The following is a 14371-nucleotide window of genomic DNA, read 5'->3' as shown; positions in this document are numbered from 1 at the left end:
AACTCTAAATATACTAAAACCCACTGAAATGTACATTTTAAATGGGTAAATTACATGGTATATGGCTACCTCAATCAGTTCAGTTCAGTCGCTCAGTTGTGTCCAACTCTTTGTGACCCCATGAATTGCAGCACACCAGGCCTCCCTGTCCATCACCAACTCCCAGAGTTCACTCAAAACTCATATCCATTGAGTCAGTGATGCCATCCAGCCATCTCATCCTCTGTCGTCCCCTTCTCCTCCTGCCCCCAATCCCTCCCAGCATCAGGGTCTTTTCCAATGAGTCAACTCTTCGCATGAGGTGGCCAAAGTATTGGAGTTTCAGCTTTAGCATCATTCCTTCCAAAGAACACCCAGGACTGATCTCCTTTAGAATGGACTGGTTGGATCTCCTTGCAGTCCAAGGGACTCTCAAGAGCCTTCTCCAACACCACAGTTCAAAAGCATCAATTCTTCAGCGCTCAGCTTCCTTCACAGTCCAACTCTCACATCCATACATGACCAGTGGAAAAACCATAGCCCTGACTAGACTACCTCAATAAAGTTGTCTAAAAAAAATGGAAGAAGGCTGAACTCAGGAAGAGGCATCCCAAACAAGACACACACTTACATAGACCTTTTGTGAGCTTAAACCCACTTTGCCCTGGGATCAGGGGTCCTCTGTGTTGTCAGAGTGAATAGCTGATAGGAACAGCAGCCCCTTGTCCATCGTGATGCTGTAGTGAACTGTGGTTTAGAAGACAGACCTTTAAGCTCTGGATTTACTGCCAGATGGGGGGACCTCTCAAAGCTTGCTCATGTATGTACAGAAGCCCCTTCCCTGCAGACAGCATAGCACCAGAGCTCGTGCATGCAGCCCACTGATTTGTCTGCCATGAAAACTGTGTCATGTCCTGGCTGGGCTGTGATGCCCCTGCACATGGGCCTATTCACAAGGGATACTCGCCAAGGACATGGCGTTAGACAACCTTCAGTGGACTCACTTCATCTTCAGGTGTGCCAGGATCTAAAAGCTCCAGCTGCTGACAGGAGAGGTGGCTTGGCTTGCTGTACATACACCTTGATTTTTAAAGAACCCAAATGAAAGTTAATAGAGCAAAGGTTTAAGGACAGTGCCCTGAAGACTTTGAGAACCATACATGAGGTGCTGTGGGCTCACCCCCCCGCCCTGCAGGCTCAGATCAAGGGCCACCAAGTGTGACCTGGGAATTCCCCAGGTGCTCTGTGACCTGTTTCCTATTTTATCTACTCAAGCCTGATTATTATCTCTGCCGTGCTGAAGGCAGGGGCTGGCCACACAGTGGCGAAGCCCCCTTGCATATGGATGCACTCAAGGCTGGTCCCCAGGAGCCCATCTCTGCTCTGGCTGGGACCTCAAGGCCCTTACAGAGAGCCAGGATCCGGGGTGTTGAGGTGCAATGCCTACTGCCCAGCTGAGAAAGCCAGAGCTGGGTTGTATTAGCAGCTAAGAAGGAAAACTGTCATTGTGAATGATAAGAGCATCAGGGTCTTTTTCTAAAACAGACGTAGTGAAATGATGATGATCATAACAACAGCAAGACGCTGAGAGCTTAGTGTGTGTTGAGTACTACTTTAAACATGTCATGCACACTATCTCAATCTTCTCTCACGTCCATCTGTTCTCTTTCTATGACAGAGAGGACTGAGGCACAGAGAGGTTAAGTCACTGCTTGAGGCCACACAGAATCAAGTGGTCAAGCCAGGGATTGTGCTACAGTGGTTCAGGCTGTCCAGTGCTGCACAGGAGCCCTGGCAGTCCCACGTTTCCAGGACTCTGGCAGGTGGTAGGAGGTGTGGTCCAGCTCTAGGCAGGACTGTGCGGCCAGGACGGGGAAGGAGCAGGGGGCAGTGTTCACTCACCCCTGCCAGGGAACTCTGCCCCTGCCCCACCTGAGGTCAAGGAGGGAGGCCCAGAGCATGTCCAGTTCCTGAAACCAGGCAGCTGGTTTTTGCTTCCTCCTTTGAGCAAAACAAACAGACCCTTTCACCCAGGCATCTAGAGGGATTAACCCCCAAGGAGAACTATATCTGGGGACACCTCATCCACAACAGAAACTTGGGCCTTTCCCCAGAATCCTGATTTTTCTCTCAAGGCCAATAATAAGTTATGACACATTGGGACATCAACTCCATCAATTTTCATTTTTAAAAATATTCCCTTTTTTTTTTGAGGGAGGAATACAAACAAATGGAACCAGAAAATGTTGCATCAAGTAAGCCGGAGGCCCTTGGGGCAGGGGCCTGAATCCATTTTCCTGCAGGAATGCCCATGCAGGACAGCTGGCGCTTGGCAGGGTGGTTTGACTCTGGGGTCAACTTCCTGCTCCTGGCAACAGGGGAAGGACGAGAAGGGATGCAGCACAGCTTTTTTGCCCTGAGCTCACCCAACACCCCAAGCCTACCAGACCATCTCAGAAACCAGCCTCACCTGCCATGGACAGTGAATCCCCCGGAACCCCAGAAGACAGGCATAGACCCTGCGGCCGTAGCCCCCCACCCAGAGCTTCTGCCCCTTTGCAGGATTCCTGTTCTCCACTGCTTTGTCTCCCTGCTCTGTCCAGCCCCCTGATGCTCAAAGCCTGTGCATGGACCATCGCATTCAATGCCCATGACATCTCCATGACACTGCCCTGTCACCATGAGGTGACTCCACTCATCCTCTCTTGACAGTGACTCCTTGAGTTCTGCCACTGCTCTCCCACTGTGGGAAAAGACACCCCCCCACCCCCTCCCACCACAGTCCTTTTCAGTCTTACCTGTTCTATGGAAATTTTCCTTAGGTAGAAAGCAACTTTGACAACTCCAGTTATTTATTTGAAAAACTCACCATTATCGAAGACCGTCCCTGCTGTGAATGAGAGCTCGGAGTCATGTTCTGCTTTGCAGGCATACAAGGCTTTTGCCTTCCGGAATGGTGTGCTGGGGGAAAACAGTTTAATGAGCATTTTTTAAAAAACCTTCTGCAAGATATTTCATCTCTCTTCCTCCCCTTCCCTGCAAGCGGCCTAGCCCTCTCTTGTGGGAAGAGCCTGACAAGGCAGCCAGATGGCAAAACAGGAGGTAGGAAAGTCACAAAGGTCACCAGAGTAAAAACGAGAAATAGGCAGAGAATAGCCGTGACCCAGGAAAACCACTCTTCTTGTCGGGTCATCTTGTGCCAAGTCAAAACTTGACCCAGGAGTCACAAGAGCTGAACAGTTGGGAGGGCAGGCTGGGCCCCGTATGGGGAGCAGGACTAGCTGGGGAGTAGGGAAGTGAAGGCAGGAAAGAGCTTCCAAGTTGCTCTTGAGGACACTCCCAGCAGACCCTGCTAAAAGCCGCAATGCTCAAGGAGTTGAAAAGGAGAAATTCAAGCAAAGATGGGTCTGGGCTCCAGGCCCAGGGCTGACGTTAGCTCTTGCAGATGTTACTTCTTTCTCATGGGGCTGGTGGAGCAGGATTCCAGAGGTGGAACTCCCGGACCCCCAGGGCAGGGCAGGGCGGGGAGCAGACAAGGTGTGGGCCTAAGTATGAGTGTGTGTGTATGTGTGTGTACCAGCATACGTGTGTACACGTGTGTGGGGATGAAGAAGAGAGAAGGGACACTGTGGCAGTTTTTTGTGCCTTTCTCATTCAAGGAGTGCTGACACTCGTGAATCAGAATCAGTTCAAAAAATGCAGATGTCTGGGTTCTACCCTGACGTGCAGATATCAGCATCAGTATTTTTATAAAGCTCACCAAGTGACTCTCATGAGCAACGAGGGCTAAGAACCATTCTTCCAGAGCAGGGGTTGGCAAACTCCTTCTGTAAATGGCTAGACAGTAAACATTTTAGGCTTCATGGGCCATATGGTCTCTGCTGCTTTTACTCAGCTCTGCATTGTAGCATGAAAGCAGCCACAGACAAGATGTACATGGAAGAGTGTGGCTATGCTCCAGCAAGACTTTATACTTATCAGACACGGGAGGCAGGCTGGATCTGACCCAGTGGCTACAGACTGTGAGCCCATGTTCTAGAGTACAAGTTGCAAGCACTGCTAAATCAATTTTTGTTTTGATATCCAACCAGTTCCAACGGATCTATGACTTCTCAAAGGTCATAAGAAAATGGATGTTTAGCAGTCAAGGGCTGGCTCTTCATTTGCTGAAAGCAACCTCTCTCTTCTTCTAAGCTATCTGAGGAAGCATATTTAGGGGCTCCAGGGTAGAGTAGTCAAAGAGCAAGTAGTCCTCTGGGTTAGACGATTATTCAAGAGATATACATTATTTGCTTTACCTTTATTTGGCTAATGGAGGGCCTCAAGGACCCATGGAGGCTAAACCTCCATTTCGAGTGGCCTCAAGGACCCACGGAAGCTAAACCTCCATTTCAAGGACCCATGGAGGCTAAACCTCCATTCCTTAACAGAGGAATGGTCTCAGGTAAATTGGACATGATCGGAAGGAGCAGGGCGCTTTCAATCACTACAGAACTGTTACTCTTGGAGTCACCAAGTCCAGCTTCCCTCTGGGAAAGAGGCATCATGGATGTTTGGAAACCTATACCATGGACAGGCATTTAAAACTTTTAGTCTTGGTTCCATGAAAATTGAAGGAAAGGTGACGTAATGGGTCTGTTGTGCGGATAAATGGCTATTCAGAATTTGTTGCTGAGGTGCAGTTTACTGGTGTTTTCTCTGGTCTTCTAGTAACCAGGAAATAATAACTGGGTGGGAGAAAACTGGGCAAGTGGGAGAACATGAAGTGGGTTTGCTGGGAGTGAAAGGAGGAAGAGCCTTTAGAATGTATCAGCTCCAGCTGGAAACCAGCTCCTCCTACATAATTATCATTAGTGTTAGGATTAAGTTCAGGACAAGGTGCAGAGTCTGTGAATCTAACGAAACCAAGTCTACGTGTTGACCACCAAGGGCCAAACAGCCAATGTGGGATTGAAGTTTTATTGTTTTATTTTGTTGTTGTTTGCTTTTGATGGAATGGGGAACAGAGAGCATCTGCTTGTGAAAAGTGTTAACCAAAATTCTGTACGGACAGGCAAGTGAAGCCTGCAATGACATGAACGTGGAAGGAGAATGCAGTGGCCACGAACCAGGTTCATTGTCCCTGGAGGACGGGGCAGAGCAGGTGGGGGGAGAAGATGGGGACCAGGGACGGGGAGATAAAAGGTGAGGCACAAATCACCTGAGGCAAGGCTTCTCTGGCTGGGTTTTCATAGAGGTTACTCATTAACCTCCTCAAATACAAGGAATGGGACAAAACAGGGACAAGCCAGGGAAATCAACTAGGGTGTCTGGCAGGAAGGAAACAGGGGGAATACCTCAGATGCCCAAGACTGTCTTTCAAGAGGAGTAAATTTTCCACTAATATCTGGTTTGGGGGATTTAATAACGATAACATTCAATAAAGCAGCATATTAAATATAAGAACAAAGGTCAGGAGAGAATCTTGCTTTTGTTTGAAATTAAGAGGTGACTGACAGTCTACAAGAGGGCTTCTTCCTACCTCCACGGCACATGCGCCAAGAATGGGAGAAATGATACAAGGGCTGCTTCTAAAAGGAACTACTCCTGCCCCCAAGGACGAGGGCTGGCAAATAAGACACAAGGCAGATAGTTAAATCTGAAGTTCAGATCAATGAGGAATACTATTTTAGTGTATGTCCCAAATATTGCACAGGATATACTTAAAAAAAATTTGTGGTTTACAATTCAAATATAACTGGATATTCGGAATCTTCATTTTATTTGCTAAATCTGGCAGCCCTACGCTGGGGAAAGTTTTCTCTTTGTAAGAATTTGCTAGCCTGGGTCCCAAAGAGTCCCATGTCACACTCTCTCCTTATCAAAAGCCCTGAGTGGTTTGCGTTAGGTAGGGTTTCTACCAAAACAGATCCTGTTGGCACACAGGTTTTATTTGTAGGCTTTGGCTCTGATTAAAGAAATAAAAGATCTCCGCTTTGGTTCTTCTGCTCCCTGTTCTCCACAGAGCACCTCTACCCTGGACACAGAGAGCCTGGGGTGCCTGTGACTCTTCTGTGATGGTGCCCTTCAGACCTCAGTGGGGCCTTCAAGGGCACAAACAAGCTTGGAACCTTCTGCTAGTTCATTTTAATTTTCGCCTCTGAGCATGGCACAGGGCCAGGAAAGCACTCAGAGGAGTTTCCCTCAACTGCCCTTGCAAGCTCTGCAAAATGACAACCCACTATCTGCACTGTCCAGGGAGGCGGGCTCAGCTAGACTGGCGAGATGCAACAGTCTGATCATTTTGGCCTAAATTCCAGGAGCCCTTGTGTGATTCCAGGTTAGGAATTTGGGGTGGGGAGCTTTTCTAGGGGTACAAGTGAAAGAAAAGGGAACACTCCTCCAGTCCCCTTTCTCTGCTGTGCTGTGAAAGGCATCTCCATTCCTGAGCTTGAACTAACAAGCAAAGCAAGGCTTTGAAGAGCAGGGACCGAACCTCTTCCAGAGAAGATGTTTATATAGAAGTTCATGGGCCCATTAATTAGGTCTAATTAAGTTTTTATTTTTAAAAGCTCTGTCTAGGGAAGGAAATCTGAAACTTCATGTTCTGGAAGTGGATTTGGGGGAATGGTTCATTGGACCTGAATAATGGGTATATGCCCCCACCTCTTGGCTGCATATTGCAACAGCAATTACGGGATTTTTGCCCTCTGTTCGCTGGCTCCCCAGCTATCCCCATCCATGCTCACTTTGGCACACATGGTCAGCTCAGTGATAGCCAATTGTAAGTCCTACTCTGTCTCGCCTATTTCAAAACGGCAGCGTCCTGCAGGGTTGTGCAACAGCATCATCCAAATGGCGCCATTACAACAATGGCCAGAGTGAACGGTCCTGAGTAACCATGAACCCAGACATGTGGGATGTGCAGATTCTGCCGCCACTGTCCTCTGCCAATCTGGAAATATTTGGAAAAGGAATAGCTAAAAGAGTAAAACCTGGAAATTTCTGGGTGACAGGAGTGGAGAGGTGGAGATACTGGACAGGCAGTAGGGCCCCAAAGCTTAGAGATATAGAAAAATGAAAACCGTCAAAGCAGAGCACATTTCGTTTTTTTTAGCTGAATGATTCTACTGTCCTGAGGCCCCCGAACCCATTCTATTCAAGGGCCAGTGTTCTGAAGATTTTACTTTCTTTTGATCAAAATGAAGGAGCCACATTTTGGCTCTGGTTCAGGTCTTCATGGGGCAATCAATGATCTAACCAGAACAATTCAAGCCATATATCTGGTGTCCTAGACAGTTAACATCTCCCAGAATGTACCTAAGAAATAATTAGGAGATAATCTGAGTGTCAAGAAAAGTATAATCTGAATTTTTACCTTATTCCCAGGGTGAGGATAAAAGGATATAGGGAAAAGCTCTCTTTTTCCCATTTTCAAGGAAAAAGCTAGACATAAAACCTAGAAAAGCAGGCCAGGCTATCGGGCTGGGAAGCATGAAAACTCAAGTTTGGGGCTACCCATGTATTTGGAAGAAAGAGTGCTGGTTGAGGGCAAGAAGCCCTGAGCTCTGGACTGGACCTCAGGAGTCATGTGACTATGTATAAGCCACTTCTCTGTGCCTTAGTTTTCTTTCTCTGTAATAGGGTTCAGGCCATTTCTTCTCTCAGTCTCACATGAAGATACAATGAAATGATAGGTATGGAAGTGCCTGGAGGAGAATAAAGTAATATGTGTGGGTGTGTGGGTGTATGCGTGCATGCACTCAGTTGTGGCCAACTCTTTGCCACCCCATGGACTGTAGACCGCCAGACTCCTCTGTCCATGGAATTTTCCAGGCAAGAATGCTGGAGTGGGTTGCCATTTCCTTCTGCAGGGGATCTTCCTGACCCAGGGATTGAACCTGCATCTCTCACACTGGCAGGCAGACTTTTACCACTGTGCCAGCTGGGGAGCACCCATGCATGTATGTACACATGTATAAATAGCATGGTGTTTCTTTTTTTTTGTTTTAAATGAGACACAGCTTTATTGATTATTTAAGCCTGTCTGCTGGGCCTACCCCTTGGAGAAAACCAGCTATGAGTAAAAGATGGATGAGAAAACACTGCCATGGGCTGAGGTACTGATGAAGCTTGTAACTGGGCTCTGTGTTTTGCCTGTTTGAAAGCAGAGACTATCACTGCAGGACACACACATGCTGGGGCTGCAGCATCCTCATGAATTGTTTTGTAGCATTTAAACAGCTTCTTTTTTCCAAAGAACTCAAATGCAAATAATTAAGTCTGTGTGTCATCAAAGCAGGGAAAAACTACAGCCTGGGACTTGGAGGGAGCAATTAGGTCAACCCTCAGAAAGAGGTGTTACCTGTTCCCATAAGAGCTAAGGGTTCATGACATCTGGAGACAGACACAGGCTGGGAGCATAAGGGTTCCTGGGACTGCATGGAAGGTAAGGAACAATTTATTCTGTATTATATTTGTCTCTCTCCTAACTGGTCTGGGTCTCATCATCTAGGTATCAATATTCATGGCCAAAAACCCAACTCCACAAATAAATGTTGCTTGATGCTACCTGATAAAAATGAGGGAAGAAAAGGCCGGCACGTGTCTCAGCACTGTTCCCCTTGAAATTATGTTATGCTAAAGCACAGAGAGCCTCCTGATTCAGAGAGCAATGTAAACAGGAGCCCTTTCAAGAAGCACTCTCTCCTCAAACTCTAGGCACCACAGATAAATTCAGGAACTGGAGGAAGGGTTCAGAGGGGCATGAAAAATGCCATGCTGGTTCATGCAAATGGTCCCTCCCGGCTTTGGTCTCTGAGGCTGGAACCCCTGACCAGCTTTGGATAAGCAGGAGCAGAGTGATCATCATCCGTAATTTTACCTGGAATCTTCACGAACTGCTTCTTCTGGCCTGTCAAAAAGCAAGTGCAGGTTTGGATGGCAGGGAACAAAGTTGACGAGGAGGCTGAACACTGCATGAAGAGAGGACCAAGCCGATGAGAGAACAACGGCAGCAACAAAAAAGCAAACAAACCCTGCAACAGACCTGATGGGGGATGAGTCGCTGGACGTGGATGAAGTGGGCATAGGGCTGGATGGCGCCGAGAACATGGGCCAAGATGGCGAGAGGGGTGAAGTTGGGCTTGGATTCGGGGGGCTGCAAGACATAACCACCAAAAAACTCGTCAGCACACAGGGAAACCACAGCGGGAGCACAGGAGGGTCAGGGGAGGCCGAGCGACAGGGAGCTGGAGAGACTGGAGGGGCACTGAACCCAGACCGCGTCTTCAGCGCCAAGGCACATTTCTCCAGACCAGACCCCCGTGTCTTCCAAGTAATGCCCGCTCTGGAATTCCTCGGAGTATCAACATGTCTCTTTGCCTGCAGAACAACTGCTTTCTAGGTGATAGGAGCTTCCGCAGTCATGTCCGTTGTGCCTTTGGCCATCAGTGAAAAATGCCCTGAACCCACATCCATAGGTTCCCACACCCACATCCTATCACTGACCTCCATCTGGGGCAGGGCTAGCTTATAACCAGCCTCCAGCTTCTACCACTGTGTGTTTCGAAAGTTGTGTCTCAGCAAAAATGACCTTTTTTTTTTTGGGCCACACAGTCCAGTCCACCAGAAAATGATTTCCTGTTTACATTTTTAACTAAACGGGCTGTGTGCCATTGGAGACCCAGAGAAGGACTGTGGAAAGTGATGGCGGGTGGAGGATGGGTCTGCACACACACCTCCCAGGAGAGGGCACACAACTGCGTGCAGCACCCAGCTGTCCCTCGGAGGTTTGCTTTCCAGTCTTATTCTTTCTCTTTTCAAGGATTTTGGGCATTTTGATGCTCAAAGCAAAAGTCCCAGATGGAAGGCAATGTAAAAATGAACTGAAAGCTTAAATCTGTCAATCTGTTCTTTGATGGGTGGCTGATCAAAAAACTGGACAGAAAAGGTTGAAATCACTCACTAAAACATGATTGGTGGCTTTTAAGTAGTCATGCTAGCCTTTTGACTTATTTCACAAATTATACAAACAAACATCTAGCAACTCTGTAAAACCGCATTAAGTCACAGATAGCACAAACACCAAAACAACGCAGAAATCACCAGCCACACCACCTGCAGCCCTGGACGGCAGCTGGCCTTTCTGACCCAAGCACTGCACGAATCCAATTCCAGGGAACACACTGTCTAAACATTCCAGAATTTAGCAAGAACACATAAACGTCCTACTTAATGAGATATCTTCAACTCAGATAAGAGACTCAATAATGGCCTTAATTATCTACAGTTGTAACATAAATTCCTACAGAAGTGTACAGTAAAATCCCATTGCGTGAGTTCATTGAATATCCTCAGACTAACTGAATGAAACATTTAGTAAATGCCATTATGGGTACTGTATTTCTAGAATATAAATTCTATGAGCAGGGATTTTTGTTTGTTTTGTTTACTGTTCTACCTCTAACTTCTAAAATAGTGCCTAAGAGGTTTTCAATACATAATTATTCACTAAATTAATGAATCTCCTTTAACCCAACTATCTAGCCACGAGGCGTTATTATAATTCCCATTTCACAGATGTGGGAACTTGGGCCAATTTGAGGCTTCCCTGAAGATACTCAGGCTCTAAGTGTCAGGGCCGAGGTTCCGACCCCAATCTGCTGGCTTCGAGCACAGGGCTCTTGCTGCCACAGTGCGTTGCTTCTGGGTGGCAGGACTTGCTTTGGTCCTCTAGGCTATGCCAAGCTTCTTTACAGATCCACTAGAAACCTTCTGAACCACTGATTTCTGAGTTTCCCTCAGATGCCTACCACATTTGCAAGGGAAAATGCGAATGCAGCAACAGACAGACCCAAAGAGACACAACACATTGTAAATCCCAACAAAATACTCAATCCTGCCTCCAGTCTTCCGTCTGGTAGATTCATACAGCAGATGGAATTCATATAGTAGAAGAGATTACATTCGAAGAGTATGGCTCTTCTCTTCTCAATTATTCCAGCAATGACTAACTTATTGGACACGCAGCGTGATCAAGACAATAAATGGAATACAATTCAGCATTTACCAAGGTCTCTGACTTGCAAAGCATACAGTGTATTTCACGAGATGAGACAAATTTAAAAACAACTATAATATAAGATAGTAAGTAACTTCATTAGTTAAGGGATCAGTTACTCTATGAATAGTTTAATACCTGTTCCCACACTTGATTCTGTCTTGGGTCCTGGGAGGAAGTGCTGCCTTATTTCCACTGGGTAGTCAGTCCTTAGTTAATCCACAGAGCAGCTGCTAAAAGAGGCCCTGCATTCCCTCGTCCTCCTCCCACAACCACCCACCCCCCCACAAGGTAATGACCCAGTGAGCAAGGCCTGGCTATTCCAACTGCAGCCCAGCCTGGGAATCAGGTTCCAACCAGGGACAGTCTGGAGGTTTATGAGAGCAACCCAGGCCCAGAAGCCTGAACTAATCTGTTCCTTTGGTTAGTAGGCAGCAGAGGATAATTTAAGAGTTCTTAAGACTTTATTTATTTATTTATTTCAGTGGCTTCTATAAATAGGAAGGGCTTCCCTGGTGGCTCAGTGGTAAAGAATCCACTTGCCAATGCAGGAGATGCAGGTTCAATCCTTGGGTCAGGAAGATCCCCTGGAGAAGGAAATGGCAACACACTCCTGTATGCTTGCCTGGGAAATCCCATGGATAGAGGAGCCTGGCAGGCTACAGTCCATGGGGTCACAAAAGAGCCGGACATGATTCGGCAACTAAACAACAATAAGCAGGAAATCCCTCCAGCTTCCTACCTCAACTGTACCAAGAATCACTCCTTTGGCTAAAGGCATAGCTGGGAACATAGTCCATGAACACAACCCTGGATATCTAAGTGGTGCTTGGTGACCTAGTACATGGCTGAAATTATCTGGGGTTATGGTTGATCTTAAGCAAGATCAACCTTGAATATTCACTGGAAGGACTGATGGTGAAGCTCCAGTATTTTGGTCATCTGATGCGAACAGATGACTCACTGGAAAAGTCCCTGAAACTGGGAAAGATTGAGGGCAGAAGGAGAAGACGGCATCAGAGAATGAGATTGCTGGATGGCATCACTGATGCAATGGACATGAACTTGGGCAAACTCTAGGACATGGTGACGGACAGGGAGGCTTGGAGTGAGTCGGACACGACTGGGTGACTGAACAACAACAATGGTTGCGATGCAGGACATTCACAATGATCCTAAGAAGTTACTCTTCAGTCTCCATGTCTACTGCCGTAGTATTATTAACTGTGCTTTTTAACAACTAGCAGATTTTCATTTGTCGGCTTGCATTTTAGTTATAGCAATAACATTTATTTGCTATAAAATAACTCCAATTTAGAACTTATTACCACTACATTTTAGCACAACAATAAAATGTACATTCCACAGTACTTCTATGATTTCTAAACTGATTGAAATTATACTTTGCTTGTGCTCCAGAGTCACATTAACAAAACCAAATGTCAACAATACTACTGAACACTCTTAAATACCACAATGGTTGATGCTTGTAGCAACAGAATGACGTAAACATATGAACGTTCCTCCAAGAAATATAGAGCATATTATATATCAGTTTTGATGCAAGCCAGAGAACATATAGGTGGAAAATAAGATGCACAGGGATGACGATAATGGCCAAAGACTATTTGTATAATCTTAATCTCTGACCACAGAAGTGTCTGGCTATAGGTTACTTAAAGTGACAACAGCAATGGTAAAAAACCTAAGACAAAACAAACTAAAACTGGCCAGCTTTGGTATTACTGGCTCTGAAATCGCCAATATTGACTTCTCAAACTCTATTCCCATTAATGAGGCCAAAGATAACAAATAATTGATGTTAGGTTAGAAGAAAATAATTTTATAACTACACTCTTAGCACTTGATCCATGAAGGCCTCTTCACAACCTCAGAGTCCAGCTGAATGCCCTAGCACATTTTTCACCCTAAATATTCTTGGGGTCCTGCCAGGCCCCCACATCAAGGCCCAAGTACAGCCAACAACAGCTTAAACTTTAAGGAACATTTGCTGGTCTGGTTTTGATTCAACTGGAGACTTGCATCAGCTTTAGTTTGCTGATCCATGGTGTCCTCAAAAGGAGTCACACAGCCCAGCCAGCCCCTGTGACATTCACTGGACAGGGAAGAAATAATGGTTTAGGAAGATAAGGCTCAAAGGCCTGGCATCATGCTGGGATGTGGCTGAGAGTTCAAGTACAGTTGTGTGGCAATATCATCAGCTTGACACCCTTCTGTGGTGACTCACTTGACTGATGGGGCATCTGATGCACCAGCCAGGGCATGCCTACTGGGCTGTGGACAGGGCTGCCCCAGCAGGCTCCCAGTTTGATCACAGATGTGGCAGACCCTCTCGTGGCTCCAAAGCACAGGAGTGGAAAATCCTGAGCTGGTACAAGATAAGCACCTAGCTGACCATTAATAAGAAAGCTGATCTTCTTTAATTCTGATATGCAAAATTATAGATGATGAAGAAATGAAAAAATATCAAAAGAAAAGCAGTTAAATCATTCATAATTTATTCCACTGATAATCACTTGGCAAATTTCTTCACTTTTCTTGGGGCGGGGGAGGGTTGTGGATAATAATACATATATAGCAGCATGCTTTTTTTCATGTAAGCATTTTCTGTTGTCATTAAGTAACCTTTGATATATTCCCCAAATCATAAAACTCTTTCCTCATTAATGAGGCTAAAAAGCAACTCATGTTAGGATAGAAAAACAATTTCAAAACCACAATCTTAGCAGATGACCCCCTGAAGGCCTTTCTGCAACCCCCCAGAGTATTCTCAGACCTACAGGGGAGTCTACTGTATGGTATGGCCTGATTTATGTAACTCTTTTCTTATTGTGTACATTCGAACTATTATCCCCCCTCAGCCATAAGAAATAGTGCTGCAATTCACATTCTTGTAGCAGACCACTGCTTGTCTCCAGTTGTTTCTTTAGTATAAATTCCTGGAAGTTAAATTAATGGGTCAAAGGCTAGGAGCCTTTTCTAAGGGTCCTGATACATCCTAGGAAACAACTTTGCAGAAAGTTTACACTGAATTGCATTCCCCCAAATAGTATATGGGGGTTGCCCCTTCCCTCTCACCATGGCCCCACCAGCACGGAGAATTACCAATCTGAAGAATCAGGTGGATTTCCCCACCACCCCCACCCAGTCCACAAAGTTACCTTGGCCTCTTCTCTTTCCTAGCATTTCCAGAAAAATGAATATAATTCCTCTCCTGTGTTGTTTCTATCCGGAAGCAAAGTTTACTTTTCTAAAGGGCATTCAGCCAAGAAGGACAAGTGGGAAAGGAGACAGGCAGATGGACAGAGCCAGACTACCGCAGCCTGGGGG

At 46.1% G+C, this 14371-nt stretch overlaps 1 protein-coding gene across 6 annotated transcripts in view; it reads right to left on the bottom strand.

Annotated features, from left to right (window-relative positions):
* Positions 1-14371, bottom strand: part of ARHGAP26 (Rho GTPase activating protein 26) — a 475560-nt gene that overhangs the window by 12105 nt on the left and 449084 nt on the right. For 2 of the 6 annotated variants that reach the window (XM_086412177.1, XM_086412175.1), the window contains 2 exons: positions 9008-9118; positions 2849-2940 (listed from right to left, as the gene is read on the bottom strand). In XM_086412177.1, the coding sequence (XP_086268303.1) occupies positions 2849-2940; positions 9008-9118 (203 nt within the window). Of the gene's footprint in view, positions 1-2848; positions 2941-8842; positions 9119-14371 lie in introns of all 6 variants that reach the window. The other 4 variants (XM_086412178.1, XM_086412179.1, XM_086412176.1 and 1 more) reach the window with 3 other exon arrangements.

This window comes from Bos grunniens, chromosome 7 (genome assembly GCF_055505025.1).
Source record: "Bos grunniens cultivar Pamir isolate PY7600 chromosome 7, Bosgru_T2T1.0, whole genome shotgun sequence".
Classification (NCBI taxonomy): domain Eukaryota; kingdom Metazoa; phylum Chordata; class Mammalia; order Artiodactyla; family Bovidae; genus Bos; species Bos grunniens.
The sequence above is the reverse complement of the archived record's forward strand: the minus strand, read 5'-3'. Positions and strand labels throughout refer to the sequence as shown.